General features: G+C 46.9%; 1 protein-coding gene across 4 annotated transcripts in view; it reads left to right on the forward strand.

The window, feature by feature from the left end:
* The window catches only part of luzp1 (leucine zipper protein 1), a 198,666-nt gene that overhangs the window by 142,989 nt on the left and 37,178 nt on the right, over window positions 1-18,499 (forward strand). For all 4 annotated transcript variants that reach the window (XR_011883569.1, XR_011883570.1, XM_072246820.1 and 1 more), the window contains one exon: window positions 959-4,136. Coding sequence is in view for 2 of the 4 variants with exons in the window: in XM_072246820.1 (XP_072102921.1) it covers window positions 1,200-4,136 (2,937 nt within the window). In the remaining 2 variants the exon portion in view is untranslated. The remainder of the gene's footprint in view (window positions 1-958; window positions 4,137-18,499) is intronic.

Here is an 18,499-nt window from a genome sequence, read left to right on the forward strand (position 1 = left end):
ATTGACATGATGACTTTACCTGGGAGTTCTCAGGATCCATGATTGTAAATTTGCTGGAAATGGTATAGACTGTTTATTGAAAACAGAACAGTACAGCACAGGAATTGGCCCTTGGGCCCACGATGTTGTGCCAAAATAAACTAGCAATTAAACCCTAACTAAAGTAATCCCCTACACAATGTCCATATTCCTCCATATGCCTGTCTAAGAGTCAGTTAAACACCTCCATCATATTTGTCCCCACTTCCACCTGTGGCAGCATGTTCCAGGTACCAGCCACTCGGTATAAAACAAAACCTGCCTCGTGAACCTCCTTTGAATTTTCTTGCTCTCTCCATAGATCAGTTGTTCCCAACCTGTGGTCCACGAACCCCTCGCTTAATGGTATTGGTCCATGGCATGTAAAAGGTTGGATGATACCAACCTTTAGACTGTATCATCTAGTATTAGGCATTTCAGCCTTGGGAGAAAGAAACTGTCTGCTCTGTCTGTGTCTCTCATAACCTTATAAACCTCTATCACAGGGGTTCCCAACCTGAGGTTCACGGACCTCTTGCTTAATGGTATTGGTCTATGGCAGAAAAAAAAGGGCTGGGTAGCCCTGCTCTATCAGGTCTCACTTTGGCCTCCACTGCTCCAGAAACAAAAACAACCCAAGTTTGCCCAGTCCCACCTTGAGTACATGCCTTCTAATTCAGGCAGCATCCTGGTAAACCTTCTGCACTCCCTCCAAAGCCTCCATAACTGGGAGTGACCAGAACCGAATGCACTCTGGATGTGGCATTAGCCAGTGACTTATAAAGTTGCAACATAACTTCCTGGAGGAAATTGGTAAAAGTTTGTCTTTCTCAGGACTATGTTAAGAAAAGTTGCTCCTGACCCAAGTAAAATCCAATTAACAAAAACTCTTTGCAATGCCTTGACAAGAATTCTGAAGTATCTTTTTTTCTCTTTACAGGTTAAAATGCTTTTGATGCTACAAGAAGCTTTTCAGACTCAAAGGCAAAAAAGGTTTGGAACAAGACAAGTGAAAATTGTGCTGGCGCCATTTTCAACACTTGAGATATAAAGCCCAGTCAGAAGAGGCAACCGATAAATGCCCAAAGAAGGGGGGAAAGGCTTTCGGACAGAGAGAGAAGTTATTTTGCAACCTAGCTAATCCCTCCCCAATCTGAACTTGGCCTTTTAAAGGGAGAGTAATGACTGACATGATGAACCTCAAGGAGACGTCAACTCGCCAGCTGAGGCTTAAGCTGGCCAGCTTGGCGCGGCGGGTGGATGAACTGGAGGAAGCCACCCGAAGCCTCCATCGGATGGAGGATGAGATTATGGACCTGCAGGACAAGGTCATTCAGGGCGAGGGCAGCAACTCCAGCCTCCTGTCCGAGGTGGACGTCCTGCGCAAGCGCGTCCTCGCCATCGAGGGGAAGGACGAGGAGGTGCGGAAGGCCGAGGACATGTGCAGGAACCTGAAGGAGAAGCTGGAGGCGGAGGTCAAGCTGAGCAAGGACCTCAAAGAGGAGATTGAGAAGCTGCAGGACAGGATGGCAGAGCTGGAAAAGCTGGAGGAGGCATTTAACAGGAGCAAATCGGACTGCACTCAGCTGGGCCTGAGCCTGAACGAGGAGAAAAACCTGACCAGGAAGCTGACATCCGAGCTGGAGCTGCTCCGCGGCAGGGTGAAGGAGCTGGAGTCCTCGGAGAACCGACTCGACAAAACAGAAAAATCCATAATCGAGGAGCTGGAGAAGTTAAAATCTCTAACGGTCATCTTGGCCGAGGAGAGGAAGAGCATGAATGAAACGCTGCAAGAGAACGAGCAAGTTATACAGGACCTGACAATGAAATTGGAAATGAATAACAGATTAAACATGGTGGATCAAAGCAAGAACTCCTCGAACCTCCGGGCAAACGTCAGTGAGAAGACATACGGTTATACAGGGGACCGAGGTGATCTCAGGATAGAGGAGAAAATGACCTCTGGCCTCCCTTCCAAAGGAACCTTAGGAAAGGGGGGGTTGGACGCTCTGACTATAACACACAATGTTGAGCTCAGAAACAAGGAGACTCAGGGAGGCCAAGAAGACAACAAAGTTAAGGAACTCACTCAAGAGATAGAAAGGTTGAAGAAGCGCCTCACCTTCCTCGAGGTGGTGGAGGAGGACCTGAAGAAGACAGAGGCTAAGCACAATGAGCTGCAGGAGAAGTACCTGAACGAGCAGTCGCTTGCCAAGCTGCTGGGCAGCCAGATCGAGGAGATGAAGCAGCAGATGTCGAGGGAGAAAGCCCCGAGGAACGGCGAGACCCCACAGCAGGAGGTGCGCGTCAGGTCCCGGCAGGACAAACCAAAGTACAGGGGCGTCGCAGCGGAGCCACAGGTCCCGAAAGAGAAACCTCAGGAGGTTTCATCACAGCCAAGGTCCCAGAGGGAGAAACCGAGGAACCGAGACTTGTTACTGGAGGACAGCAGCACAGTAAAGAGCTACAGACGTCCTCTCAGTCCCAGTACTGGTAGACGCTTTCAGCGGTCGTCTTCGAACCCAAGGGTCACGCCTGGTGAGAAGAAAACCGAGGAGAAGGCTTCTGCACCCTGCTCCGAACAGAAGGATCAGGAGCTGCACTCAGAGAAAGTCAGGAAGATGAGGGAGCCTCCGTCTGTGCTGAGTCGCTATCCTCCCGCGGCCAACGAGTCCAACGTGAAGAGACCCTGGGGCGCTCAGAGTAAGCAGAGCGTAAATGGACCCAAGAGCAAACTGAATAGAGATGACGGGGAGCTGGAGCACTCTTCCCTTTCAGACAGACAGAGAAAAACGCCAAGTTATTCAGAAGTTTCCGAGAATGAGAAATCGGCGTGTCAGAATGATGTTAACGGCTCGGGTGAAGAGCTGTTATCCACAAGTGCTCCCCCTGCCCTTCAGAATGGAATGATGGCCCCCTACAGGAATCACTCGGCCTCCCCGCTTTCCCTCAGCGAAGCCAAGAACTCCTTCGTGGTTGAGTTTGAGGTGCCCCTGGCCACCGATCACGAATCCGCGCCGGCAAAGCCGGCGGAGAAGCCGCCGTCCGACCCGGGGGCCGTGCCAGGAGGCTCGCCGACGACGACGAGGCCCCGGCGGTCGAAGTACCTGCATTCCTCAAGGTCCCAGGACCTGGGGCTGGAGTACACCGCCGTGAAGTGTTGCCCGGTGGAAGACCCCCTGAGGTACAAGCGCATTGAAGCGGCCGCAGTGGAAGACGCTGCCGCGAGCCAGAGGGCGGGCCCAGAGCTGAAGAGGGTGTGCAGCCCTCGCGAAGGCCTGAGGTCCAAAGCTATCATTAAGCCGGCTATCATCGCCATCGACAAGAAGGAAGTGATGATGGCAGGGGGGGAGGCGGGTGCAGGAGAGCAGCGGCTCTCTCCCAGAGCGGTGCCAAATAAAGTAACCAGCAGCATTATGATACTTCCGTCGGAGCTGTCGTCTCAGAGGGGTAGCAGTGCCGCGGTGCCAAAGGAGAAACATACCTGCACTAGCAACATCACCATCGGCGCCGGTGACGTGTCCATTCAGAGGAGTAACATCAGCATCCCGTACGAGATATCCATCTGCCGGAGCGATATCACAATGAAGCACTTGGAGTCGGACAGCAGCGAAGAGGACGAGACAGAGTCCGTGTCCGGGCTGTCTGTCAGCAGCGGGGTCACGGTGAGGTCCTCCGAGACGGCAGACGACGATGGCGTCTGCAACAGCGTCGCCTCCTACCGGTCGAGGAGGAGCCGGCTGGAGATGAGGAACGCCGCCGCTGCGGACCCAGCGGAAAGGAGCACCTGGAGGAGCGGCCGCGCGGAGTCCCTGGGCGAGCCCGCCAGGCAGGAGGGGGACCTGGGCCTGGACTACTCCCGGCTGGCCTCCCGCAGGGCCAGCCACCAGGGCAGCACGGGCGAGGCGACCGAGCGCCGCGGCAGCGGGGCTGCGTCCGAGGGGCTGGCCGCGAGGCCGAGCAATGGCTCGCATGCTTCGGACACCGCGGAGTCCCGGAGGTGCATCACGACAGATCCCAGCCGGAGTTACGTCAGCGTGACAGAAACAGTTACCCGAAGGAAGCAGACCATTTCAGTGGCGTCCAAGGTGGCCGACTGGAACAACAGCTGTTCTCAGGTAAGTCCACTTCACAATGCCGTGCTTTTATAACAAGATGTTGGGTGATACCTCTCCACTCTCATAAGAACGTAAGAAATAGGAGCAGGAGTAGGCCATCTGACCCAGTGAGCCTGCTCTGCCATTCAGGAAGATCATGGCTGATCTGCCCTTTTCCCCAAAACCCTTAATTCCCTTACTATGCAGAAATCTATCCAACCTTATCTTAAATATACTTACTGAGTAGCCTCCACTGCTTCATTGTGCAGAGAATTCCACAGGTTCACTACTCTTTGGGGAAAAGCAGTTCCTCTTCATCTCTGTCCTAAATCTACTCCCCCGAATCTTGAGGCTATGCCCCCTAGTTCTAGTCTCACCTACCAGTGGAAACAACTTTCCTGCCTCTATCTTGTCCATCCCTTTCATAATTTTATATGTTTCTATAAGATCTCCTTTCATCCTTCTGAATTCCAGCGAGTACAGTCCCAGGTGACTCAATCTCTCCTCATAGTCTAACCCCCTCATCTCTGGAATCAACCTGGTGAACCTCCTCCACACCACCTTCAAGGCCAGTATATCCTTCCTCAAGTATATAAGGAGACAGAGAAACATAGAAAACCTACAGCACAATACAGGCCCTTCAGCCCACAAAGCTGTGCTGAACATGACCTAGGGTTACCAATAGCCCTCTGTTTTTCTGAGCTCCATGTACCTGTCCAGGAGTCTCTTAAGACCTAGGGTTACCAATAGCCCTCTGTTTTTCTGAGCTCCATGTACCTGTCCAGGAGTCTCTTAAAAGACCCTGTTGTATCATAGGAATTGCTGTCTATGTGTCTTTCTTATCAACTTGTCCCTCCCCACTAATCTCCCTCATGGCACTTATCCCTGGTAGCATGACCTGCCCATACACCTCCTCCCTCACCTCCATTCAGGTGAGGCAACAGTACACCTGTGAGGCGATGGGGTCGTCCATTGTGTCCACTGCTTCCAGTGAGATCCAACACAGATTGGGAAGCCTCTTTATCGAGGACTTTTGCTCTGTCTGCCACAAAACACAGGATCTCCCATTTCAATTCTACTTCCCTTCTGTTCCATTCTAACACCGGAACTGGGAGATGACCTCCTGTACTCCCACAGTGAGGCCAAGCTCAAGTTGGAGCAGCAGCGTCTCATATTCCCCCTGGGTAGCCTCCAACCCCGATGGCACGAGCATCGATTCCTCTCACTTGAGATCATCAAAAGTGCCGCGGCTTCGCGGCGGGGCGTCGAAGTTCAATTCTGACGTTATCTGTAAGGAGGCTGTATATCCTCCCCGTGGAAAGTGTGGATTTTCTCTGGGTCCTCCCACAGTCCAAAGACGTACCGGTTTCGTAGGTTATATCGGTCATTGTAAATTGTCCTGTGATTAGGCTCGGGTTAAATTGGGGGTCTCTGGGCGGTGAGGCTCGAAGGGCCTGTTCTATGCTTTCCTCTTAATAAAAGTAAATAAAAATCTTAAAAAATGAAACAATATATCTCCCCCTTTCCCTCCTTGTCCATTCCCCATTCTGGTTAACCTCCCTGTGTCATAGACAGAGATAGTTTTCTGTGGCAGGTACGTCTAAACGACAGGTATAAGGGGAGACGGAGGATGTTTAAAGGGGATTTGAGGAGTAACTTTTTCATACATAGAGTAGTTGGTATCTGGTATAGGAGAAGGTGCCGAAGACAGAAACAATGACAATTCTTACAAGGCATCTGGACATATACCTGGGTGAGCAGGGCACGGACAGGAGACAGAATTAATCGCGGGGGGGGGGGGGGGATTATTTGAAGGCCAAGTTACAAGTTTAATTGCCATACAGCTAAATGAAGCAGCACTCCCTCCGCTTGTCTATAAGGAGTTTTCCCGTTCTCTCCACGAACGCGTGGGTTTCCTCCGGGGGCTCTGGTTTCCTCCCACAGTCCAAAGACCGGTTGGGCAGGTTAATTGTTCAAACCAGAGCAACACAACACAACATCATCGTGAAAATGGTTCCGTTGGGTGTCTCTCACGGTTTAGTACCGGGGGTGGGAAGGCGGATGGGATTAGATGGGTTAAGAAACAGTTATGAGACCCCCTCCTCCCACAATGTGACACTAACAGCTCTCACAGGGTTGTTCTCCAGATGCAAAGCAAAGGTTCATTTAACAAAAGAAAACATACATTCAGTGGCCACTTTATTAGAGACCTCCTATACCTAATAAAGTGGCCACTGTTCATGGTCTTCTGCTGCTGTAGCCCATCCATTTCAAGTTTCGACGTGTTGCGCATTCAGGGATGCTCTTCTGCACGTTGCTGCTGTGACGTGTGGTTACTTGAGTTACTGTCGCCTTCCTGTCAACTTGAACCTGTCTGGCCATTCTCCTCCAACCTCTCTCATTAACGAGGCATTTTCGCCCACAGAACTGCCACTCACTGGGTGTTTATTGTTTTTCACACCATTCTCTGTAAGCTAAATACTGTTGTGAGTGAAAATTCCAGGAGATCAGCAGTTCCTGAGATACTTAAACCAGCCCGTCTGGCACTGACAATCAATCCACGGTCAAAGTCACTTAGATTACATTTCTTCCCCATTGTGATGTTTGGTCTGAACAGCAACTGAACCTCTTGACCTTGTCTGCATGCTCTCATGCATTGAGTTGCTGCCACATGATTGGCTACTTAGATATTTGCATTAGCCTAATAAAGTGGCCAAGGCGTCTACTTAGGAGATTAACGTACATCATTCTTCACTGTTCAAAATCGAACCTGGTGCATCCCGGAAAAACATTTCACAAATTTCTCAAGCAATTTGTGGAACTATGTCTACTGGATGAAACTCAGCAATTAGTGAAGGGGATGGGGGGGAAAGAAGTAAATATGGAATTTTAATTATTCCAGCAGTGCCAAGATCAATATTATTCTTAATATTATCATTCATCAGGGTCTGGCTCACTCTGAGAGAAAAAAAACAAATTCTCTCATCAGGCCCTTCCCACAGGACATATTGTAGCAGAAATGTTTCCACATTCATACGGACAAGGTGCAGCTCTGGCTCACCTCTGCCACAACCTGGTACCTTGCCAGGCTTCCCGTCTCCAACAGCCGGACATTCCCTCCAACCCTCCGCTGATCCTTTTCCGTTCCTTTTCCATTTCGTTGTGCGAAGGGGTTGATGTTCTATTCTGTTAGTTTTTTCTGTGTGGGGTTGTTTTGACGGTCAATATTCTTATTCTGTCTTGTGTGAGGGGTGCGGCGGTTTGGGGGCTGACGATTGGGATGCCGTTTTTTTTGTGCGGGGAGGGGGTGGGCTTGATGTTTCTCTCCTGAACAACTTTCATGTTCTTTCTTGGTTTCGTGGTTATCTGGAGAAGACGGATTTCAGAATTGTACATGGATACATGCTTTGAAAATAAATGAACCCCTTTAAAAGTCCTGACGAAGGGTTTCGGCCTGAAACGTCGACTGCACCTCTTCCTACAGATGCTGCCTGGCCTGCTGCGTTCACCAGCAACTTTGATGTGTGTTGCTTGAACCCCTTTAAAAGTTTTTCAACCTTTGATTCAACCATCTTCCCCCAACATCCACCAAACTTCCTGGTGCTAAACTTTGATAGGCACCTGACGTAATCATTGATGCTGAGAGGTTGTTCATTTGCAAAGAACAAATCGCAAAGGGAGCCCATCATTTAAAAAAAAAATTGAGGCACTTTGAAGTGTCTTCTCCAAGGGGGTTAGTGAATACTTGGAATTTTCCGCTCCAGAGGGTGGAGTAAGCCCTTGTGTGATGAAAAAGACATAAATCCATTGGCACTTGCAGAGATACCATTGAATCTGTGAACTGAGGTTTGAAACAGTCTGCTCAGGACAAAACTGTTGCCCTTTACTCCCTCGTGAACTCTTGTTCCCTGGTCCTGCTTCCCTCCTGAGTTCTCACAGTCCTGCCCTCGACTCTGACCTGGATATTTATCTACACTTGGGATACGGTATGTCTCCAAAGGAAGTGTAAGGCGCTCCTTGCCTCTGCTAGCTCGCAGATCACCCTTGGGCGAGGTGTAACACCTGCTTAGCCCCCTCCCTCCCCCCCCCACCCATCAGGGTCATGGGAGCGGGTGGTGGATGGTTGTATGAGCAGTTGATGCATATCACAGCTCCTGGTTGTGCGACCACTGGTGCCAGGTAGACAATCTCTGAAGAGTATTGATAATGGCTGGGGTAGGGGGTGGATGGTCACCTGTCTTCTAAAGACCCTGCCCAGAAGAAGGCACACAGCCAAATCACTTCTGTAGAAAAACTTGCCAAGAACAGATCACCCACGTCATATGACACAGTACATAACGAACGAGCAATTTATCCACACAGGCCGCCAAATTTTTCTAAAAAGCTGCAGATGCCAGAAATCTGAAATAAAAACAGACAATGCTAGAAGCACTCAACAAGTCAGGCAGCATCTTTGGAGAGAGTAACAGATCAAAGACCCTTTCAAGTTTTGACAAAGAGTCCTTGATCTGAAATATTAACTTTCTTTCTCTCTCCACAGATCCAGCTGGTGTAAAAATTCTCTTTTCACTAAGCTCATCTTCTAACTCCTCACACAACCCTCCCCATAACGCAACCCCATCTGCTGCTGAAGTCCCCATCCATGTTTTTTCCTCAGGACATGACTGTTCCAGTGGTCTTACAGAAGTGTCCCATCTCCTTTGACCAAAGCTCCAACCTGCCTTGAATTTGTTAACGGCACATTAGATTAGATTAGATTAGATTGGATTCAACTTTATTGTCATTGTGCCGAGTACAGATACAAAGCCAATGAAATGCATTTAGCATCTGACCAGAAATGCAAAGAATAGTGTTATTTACAAAATAACTGCGAATAATAAAAGTGCTACAGCACACAAATATAAAAGTACTGAGACAGTACAATACGGATGCAATACTGCTTAGTGCTGTGATGTGAGGTTCAGCAGTGTCACAGCCTCAGGGAAGAAGCTCTTCCTGTGCCTGCTGGTGCAGGAGCAGAGGCTCCTGTAGCGCCTACCGGATGGGGGGAAGAGTAAAAGGTCCATGGTTAGGGTGAGATGCATCCTCGATAATGCTTCTCGCCCTGCCCAGGCAACGTTTATGGTAGATGTTCTCAATGGTGGGCAATTCGGTGCCGATAATCCACTGGGCAGTTTTCACCACACGCTGGAGGGCTTTGCGGTCCGATATGGGACAATTGCCATACCACACAGAGATGCAGTTGGTGAGTATGCTCTGAGTGGTACAGTGGTAAAAGTCCGTCAGTATCCTGGGACAGAGGTGAGCTTTCTTCATGCTCCGCAGGAAATAAAGGCACTGTTGCACCTTTTTGATCAGGATGGAGGAGTTCAGGGACCAGGTGAGATCCTTGGAAATGTGGACACCAAGGAATTTGAAGCTTGATACACGCTCCACTACAGTTCCGTTGATGTAGATGGGGACTTGAGTGTGGTTCCTGGCATGCCTGAAGTCCACAATGATCTCCTTGATCTTCTGGGTGTTAAGGGCCAGATTGTTGTCTCGTCTCAGCGAAGTATCGCAAGAAAACGTGAACAGGAGTGGGGCATTTGGCCCCTCAAGCCTGCCCCACCATTCAATATGATCATGACTTCAATGTGCCAGTCACCCAAAGGCTTCAGTTCCTTGGTCATTCAAATCTTCATCTATTTCATGTCTCCATCACTCTCTAGAGCAGAGAACTCCAAATATTCACGACCATCTGAGAGGACATTTCCACTCACTTTTTTAAGTACAGGCTCTTTATTTTGTCATTGTGTCCCCTTGTTTGAGTCTCTCTCACTAATGAAAGCTTACCAACATCTCCACTGTCAAGCCCCCATGGGATCCAATATGTTTGAATAAACTATGAAGAAGCAACACGCAAAGATCGGGCAGCATCCATAGAAATGAATAAACAGTCGCTGTTTCGGGCTGAGACCCTTCATCAGGATTGGAAAGGAAGGGGGAAGAATAAAAAGTGGGAGGAAGGTGGATAGCGAGAAGGTGATCAGTGAACAACACGCACAAAATGCTGGAGGAACTCAGCAGGCCAGGCAGCATCTGTAGAAAAGAGTACAGTCGATGTTTCGGGCAGGACTGATGGGTCTTGGCCAGAAACGTCAACTGTTTACTCTTTTCCATAAATGCTACCTGACCTGCTGGGTTGCTCCAGTATTTTGTGTGTGTTGCTCAGAAGCCAGCATCTGCAGATTTTTCTCTTGTAGGTGATCGGTGAAGCCAGGTGGGTTGGAAAGATAAAGGTCTTGAGAAGAAGGAATCTGACGGAAGAGAGTGGGGAATAGAAGAAGAGGACAGGGAAAGAGATTTTTTTTTCAGCAAAAGGAGAAATCGATATTCATGCCATCAGGTAGGAGACTACCTAGACAGATATAAGGTGTTTCTCCTCACCCTGAGAGTGGTCTCATCTTGGCACAAGAGGAGACCATGTCAGAATGGGAATGGGAGTCGGAATTAAAATGTTTGGCCACCAAGAAATTCCGCTTTTGGCGGATGGAGTAGAGGCGCTCAATGAAGCAGCCTCCAGTTCGCGGTGGGCCTCACCAATGTAGAGAAGGCTCCAGTTAACGACAGGTTTCACCAATGTAGAGGAGACGGCATTAGGGGCACTGGATGGCCCCAGCAGGTGAAGTGTTGCCTCACCTGGAAGGACTGTTTGGGGCCCTGAATGGAGGTGAGGGAGGAGATAAACTACGAAGAATACAGACTCAACATGTCTAACCTATCATGATAAGGACAATATCTCATCCCTGCATTGTAGCGAAGTGGTTAATGGGACACCATTACAGCGCCAGCTGTAAGATTGGCGTTCAATTTCGGCCACTGTCTGTAAGGAGTGAATACGTTCTCCACCGTCACTGCGTGGGTTTTCTCTAGGTGCACCAGTTTCATCTGGCGTTCCAAAGATATACTGTCAGGATTAGTTTAGTATGTTGTGGGCATGCTATGTCGGCCTCTCCCCCCTTGGGAAAAAGTCTCTGGCTGTTACTTCGACCTTTACCTCTTATAATTCTTGTATATCTCTATCAAGTCACCTCTCAATCTCTTTCGTTCCAAAGAGAAAAGCCTTAGCTCGCTCAACCTTTCCTCATGAGACATGCTCTCCAATCCAGGCAGCATCCTGGTAAATCTCCTCTGCACTCTCTCTAAAGCTTCCACATTCGTCCTAGAATGAGGCAACCAGAACTGAACATAATACTCCAAGTGCGGTTGAAACCAGAGTTTTATAGAGCATATACCAGACATTACCTCGTGGCTCTTGAACTCAGTCATGGACTATTGAAGGCCAACATACTGTACCACCCAATCAATGTCTATGGCCATGGACATCCTTCATGTCCTGGGATGTTAGCCATAGGCTTCAGAAGAAATCTGACTACATAAATGAGTTGGGATATGTATGTCTATTCTTCTGACAGCAGGTGGGCCGTCCCACCGCTGGCAGCCATTAGATCCTTGCTTGTGATCCAAACAAAATCATAGATTTCAGTGCATTCCAGTCCTGAAGGACACGCTCCAAAGCTAACTGAGCAAATCAAGGAGTCTCCAGACCATGTCAGGCATATCGGAATCTTCATCGTTTCCAGTCTTCCGGTTTCTCGCAGGCCAAAATGGCCTCTTGTTATCATTAGACTCTGAAGAAGGGACAGTCCTTTCACCAGAAAAAACATGTGAAAGAAATTTTTTTTTTAAATGTCCAGAGATAATGTCAACAGCAATGTTTAGCAGCCTTTTCAATTTGCTTCCCTTTCTTTTATGGAAGGCAAAATACACCCAGTGGCCACTTTATTAGGTAAACCCGTACAACTGCTCATTAATGCAAATATCTAATCAGTCAATCACGTGGCAGCAACTCAATGCATAAGAGCATGCAGACAAGGTCAAGAGGTTCACTTGTTGTTTAGTCCAACCATCAGAATGTGGAAGAAATGTGATCTATGTGACTTTGACCGTGGAATGGTTGTTGATGCCAGAAGGGGTGGGTTGAGTATCTCAGGATCTCCAGGAATTTTCATGCATTACAGTCTCCGGAGTTTACAGAGAATAGTGCAAAGAACAAACAAAAAAAAAAAAAAATCCAGTGAGTGGTGGTTCTGTGGGCAAAAATGCCCCATTAATGAGGGAGGTCAGAGGAGAATGGCCAGACTGGGTCAAGCTGACTGGAAGGTGAAAGTAACTCAAATAACCACGTGGTGTGCAGAAGAACATCTCTGAATGCACAGTACATCAAACCTTGAAGGAGATGGGCTACAGCTGAAGAAGACCACATACTTACAGGAGATACCTAATAAAGTAACCATTGAGTGTAATTCAATGGGATATGACATGATGGTTTCATGTTCAAACAATGTGTAGTAACAGCACGTCAAAAAAAAGCAATCCGCTATACATCTGCTTGACAAAACCTGCCCAGTCTATTTGTTCACAAAGATGTCACAGCCAGGCAGAATCTGACCCAGGAGCATCCTTCGGAAAGCACATGATAATAATATTGTTTGTACCTGTTGAGATCTAGACAAACAAAAGTTCTGCAGCTCAGTTAGTAAAGAAAGGTTGATCCCAAACCATTGGACATGTGTGAGTTTGATAGCATGGTGAGTTATCCATGCTGCAAGTTGATTAAGATCATAAGAATTCGGCCATTCGGTCCATCATGGCTGACTTACTCCCCCTCTCAATCCCATTCTCATACCTTCTTGCCGTAACTTCTGACACCCTTACTAATCAACGTATCAACCTCTGCTTGGAGGTTGCAACAGTGATGTGCAGAAGAGGACCTCTGAACGTACAACACTTCGAACCTTGAAGTGGATGGGCTACAGCAGCCAAAGACTACGAACATAAATTCAGTCACCACTTTATTAAGTACAAGAGCTGTCCAATAAAATGGCCACTGAGTGTATGTTACAGGATTCTGCAAAGTAGACAAAATAAATATCATTATGTGTCGTGTTGTATAATGTAGGCAATTATCCTCTTTGACCGTGATTGTTCTTGGGAAAATTTTTCTACAGAAGTGGTTTGCTATTGTCTTCTTCTGGGCAGTGTCTTTACAAGACAGATGACCCCTGTTTAGCCATTATCGATACCCTTCAGAAATTGTCTGCCTGGTGTCAGTGGGTGCATAACCAGGACGTGGTGTGCACCAGCTTCTCATACAACCGTCCACCACCTTCTCCCATGACTTCATGTGACACTGATCAGTGGAGGTGGGAGAAGCAGGTACTCCACCTTGTCCAAGGGTGACCTGCAGGCTAGCAGAGGGAAGGAGCGCCTTACACCTCATTTGGTAGAGACGTATCTGCACCCCAGTACCCAATTTCACAGTAGTCCAACAATTGGTTGAACCATCATCTCAAGACAGCTTGTAAGTTTTGTAGAATCGTCTCCTTCCTTGCACTGATCTGCTGCCTTCATCTTTGCCCCCCCACCCACCCAACGTGGCCTTTACTTACAGTTTGCCACTCTTCAGACCACACAGAACGTCTGACCATAAAGGGAGCACGCCTAGAAACAAAATAATTGAGACAAAATCCTTCCTCCACCCCTGTACTCCAGCCAAAATCCCTGGCGATGGAAAATGCACATTCTTAAAACTCGGAGCTTTGCGAAAATGCATAAAACCGGTAAATGGATCCGACCTGCTCCCTCCCGCTGTTTCTTTCCCGCAGAGACAGAGAGGCACAAACCAGAGGAATCATTACAACTCTGCCACATCATTGTGCACTTTGACCTAGTAAACAAACAGTCTAATTAAGGGGAGTTTTTATGTGAGTTTGGATTCTTCTGCTCTTTATTGGTTCCCTGGTGCTGCTGTGTGGACAGTTTGCACCGTGTAAAGGTCATCTGAGTTCCTTCTGTCCATTTAAGCGGGCAAAAAGACAGGTAGGCTGTGCCATACATACAAATCACCTACCTGATATTCCTGGGTGCATAGATTAAAGTTCAGGGTAAATTTTATTGTCAAAGTACATGTTTGTAACCATTTTCAACCCTGAGATCTATTTTCTTGAGTGACATACTCAATAAATCTATTGAATGATAACCATAATAGAATCAGTGAAAGTCCTCCCAACTTGGACGTTCAACCAGAGTGCACAAGACCAACAATGTGTGCAAATACAAAGAAAAGAAATAATAATAATAAATAAGTAAGCAACTAATATCGAGAACATGAGGTGAAGATTCCTTGAAAGTGAGTCCATGGGTTGTGGGAACATTTCAATGATGGGGTAAGTGAAGTTATTCCCTTTTGTTCAAGAGCTTGATGGCTGAGGGATAGTAACTGTTTCTGAACCTAGTGGTGGAAGTCCGGAGGCTCCTGTACCTTCTTCCTGAAGGCAGCAGTGAGAAGAGAGCATGGCCTGAGTGGTGGGGGTCCCTGCTTTCCTGTGATGATGTTTTGTGTGGATGTGCTCATTCATGGGGAGGGTTTTATTTTGTGATGGACTGGGCCGTATCCACTAGCTTTTGTAGGAATTTCCATTCAAGGGCATTGGTGTTTCTATACCAGGCTGTGATGCAGCCAGTCAATATACTCTCCACCACACATCTATAGAAGTTTGTTATAGAAGATTAGAATAGAACCAGAAATAGATTATGTACCTCGAGCCCCTTTGTCCATTTAGACCTCTTATCTTTCTATATCTAAAGTTATTTGACTAGGTAAGTAGGGTTGTGAAGAGTATAAAGTCCACCATGGGGTAAAGCCCTCCCCACCATTGAGCACATCAAAATGGAGCATTATCACTGGGAGGAAGCATTCATTTTCAGGGACCCCCACCACCCAGGTCATGCTCTCTTCTCACTTCTGCCATCAACAAGAGGGTACAGGAGCCTCAGGGCTCACACCACCAGGTTCAGGAACAGTTATTATCCCTCAACCATCAGGCTGTTGAACCAAACTTCACTCAACTTCACTTGCCCCATCATTGAAATGATCTCACAACCTATGGAGTCAGTTTTAAGGACCCTTCATCTCAAGTTCTCAATATTTATTTCTTAGTTTATTATTTTTTTTTTCTTTTTGTATTTGCACGATTTATTGTCTTTTGCAAACTGGTTGTCCACCCTGTTGGTGTGATTGATTCTATTATGGTTATTGGATTTAATGAGTTTGCCTGCAAGAAAATGAATCTCAGGGTTTGGATATGGTGATAATAAATTTAATTTGAAAGAAATAATTATTACTTTGGATCTGATGCAGCACAAAAATAGAATAAGATAAAGAACACAATAATTTTTAAAAATACAATAAATATAAATACATAAGATAGCTTATATACATTGACTGATTGTGTGTCCATAAAGTGACACTAGGCATAAAAGTGTCTGTAAGTCACGTGGCTGACAGGAAGTGATAAAGTTGTGGTGGTATGGTTGTAGAGGGCTGGGTTAATGGATGGAGGTGTTGATCAGTCTTGCTGCTTGCGGAAAGTAACTTTTTTTGAGTCTGGTGGTCCTGGTGTGGATGCTATGCAGCCTCCTCCCTGATGGGAGTGGGACAAACAGTCCATGAGCAGGCTGGATGGGATCTTTCATGATGTAACTGGCCCGTTTCCAGCACCTTTCTGTATATACTATATGTCCTTGTTGGCGGGTAGGTTGGTGCCAGTGATGCATTGGGCAGTTTTGACCACCCGTTGTAGACCAGTCCTGCCTGCCGCAGTGAAGTTTCTGTACCGTGCAGTGATGCAACTTGTTAGGATGCTCTGTACTGTAGAATGACATGAGTATGATGTGCATACCAGCTCTTTACAGCCTCTTCGGAAAGTAGACGTGTTTCGCAGGATAACTCCTTATCTCTCAAATCAATCCAGACAGTCCAGCCTATGTTGCCTCCAACAATTACATTTTTTAGAGCAGTAAACCAAACCAGCACATGGCACTTCCAGTGTGTTCAAAGAAATTTGATTACTAAAGTACCTACGTATATATCAAAGCAGCATCTATCATCAAAGTTCCTCATCAGCCAGACCATGCTCTTTTCTCTCTGCTTCCATCAGATGCAAGGTATAAGAGCCTCAGATCTTGCACACCAGGTTCAGGAACAGTTACTACCCCTCAACGAACAGGTTCTTGAACAAAGGGGGTAACTACACTCACTTGCCCATCCGCTGAGATGTTCCCACAACCAATGATCTCACTTTAAGGACTCTTTATCTTGTTATTTCCTGTTCTCGTTATTTATTGTTATTTATTTATATTTGTATTTGCACAGTTTGATGTCTCCTGCACTCTGGTTGATCTTTCATTGATCCTGTTATAGTTACTATTCTATAGATTTGCAGAGTATGCCCGCAGGAAAATGAATCTGAGGTTTGTATGTGTTGACGTTTATGTAAAAAAGAAAGAATATTTACTTTGAACTTTGAATGTTACCATATACTACCTTGGGATTAATTTTCTTGTGGGCATTTACAGGACAAAAATAAAATAGAATTCATGAAACACTATACATAAACAGGCATAAACAACCAAGACCATAAGATGTAGGAGCAGAATTAGGCCAATGGGCCCATCGATTCGGCTCCATCATTTCATCATGGTTGATCTCAGCCCCAATCTCCTACCTTCTCCCTGGATCCCTTCATGCCCCAACTAGTCAAGAATCTAGCAACCTCTGCCTTATGTATACCTAGTGACTTGGCCTCCACAGCTGCCAATGTTCAAATAAAGAGAAACTGGGCAAATGAAAAGCAATAATAGTGAGAACAGGTTGCTTAAAGTCCTTACAGTGAGTTGTCAGGTCGTAGAATCCGTTCAGAGTTGAGGTGGGTGAAGTTTTCCACGTCGGTTCAGGATCCTGATGATTGTAGGGTAATAACTATTCCTGAGCATGGCAGTGTGGGACCTAAGGCTCCCGTACCTTCTGCCCAATGGTAGTAGCGAGAAGAGGCATGTTCTGGATGGTGGGGGATTGGGGAGAGTATTTGATGATGGATGCTGCTTTCTTATGGCAGCGCTTCTTGTAAATGTGCTCAGTGGTGAGGAGGGCTTTGCCTGTGATGGACTGGGCTGCATCCATCCCTTTCTGTAGTTTTGTTCCATCCCTGGGCATTGGTGTTCCCCTACCAAGCTGTGATGCAACCCATGAGCCGTGTGGTCCCATAAGTGCCCCGAACAATCCCAGCAAATCCTTCGCTTTTCTGCTCCAAAGCCCTTTCAAAAAGGTTAATGCACAGTTAGCCTTCTGAACTTCTATTGTCCCTGGTGGGTTACTTGGTATCTCATCAACCAGCATGGCCAGACCTCCAAAACCTCAACCTTTGTAATTCCTCTGACCACTTAAAAATGCTACCTTTCTGTTATTTCTCCAAAGAATCCAGGAAATTTTAAATTGTCATTGGATGAGATGGAGATTAGCTTTGTTTGTCACATGTACATTGAAACATCAAGACATGCAGTGAAAAGCTTTGTTTTTGTGTCAGATCAAATCGGCAAGAATTGTGCTGGGCAGCCCACAGGTATCGCCACGCTTCCGTCTCCAGCACAGCGTGCCCACAGTTACTAACCCTAAGCTGTAGGGCTTTGGAACATGGGGGGACACTGCTGCACCCAGGGGAAACCCACGTGGTCATGGGAGAATGTACAGATTCTTTACAGTGGCGGGAATTGAACCCTGAACGCTGATCACTGGCACTGTAAAGCGATCGTTAAGTAACAACCTTGCCGCCCTAAATCTGCTGTTTCCACAGCCACCATTTGTAAAGCCCTGTAATATGTGGAGTGGCAAGGTTCTAGTTCTCCTCATTCCTGCAGCGCTCTCTCCTTCATGATATTATTTACTTATTGAGATACAGCGCGGAATTGTTCCTTCCATCCTCTCGAGCCGCGCCACCCAGCAATCCCCCAATTTAATCCGAGCCTAATCATGGGACAATTTACAATGACCTACTAACCTACAAATCGGCAGTTTTAGACCGTGGGAGGAAAGTGGAGCAACTGGAAGAAACCTACGCGGTCACAGGGAGAACGTACAAATCCTTACAGGCATTGGCGGGAATTGAACCCCGGTCTCCTGTACTTTAAACCGTTGTGCTGACCACTACGCTACCCTACTAACTGGCATAAAATTCCACATTATTAAAAAGCCCTTTGATTCCTCTGCTAATTCTCATACATTTATTGTGCTCTGGAGTCAAGGTAGATAAAACAATCTCCTTTATTACCATTTTTTTTTGTTCTTTAATTAATAATGTTCCTGTCATTGTGTTTCTGGGACCCATAGTTATTTTACCACTTCCTTCCTTTTTACAAGGTTGTAGACGCCCCTAAAACCATTTATTCATTGTGAGAGTCAGTCAGTAAGTGTCGTCTAATCTCTCCACCAGTTTTTACTTCCA

Source organism: Mobula birostris, chromosome 29 (genome assembly GCF_030028105.1).
Source record: "Mobula birostris isolate sMobBir1 chromosome 29, sMobBir1.hap1, whole genome shotgun sequence".
In the NCBI taxonomy this organism is placed as follows: Eukaryota; Metazoa; Chordata; class Chondrichthyes; order Myliobatiformes; family Myliobatidae; genus Mobula; species Mobula birostris.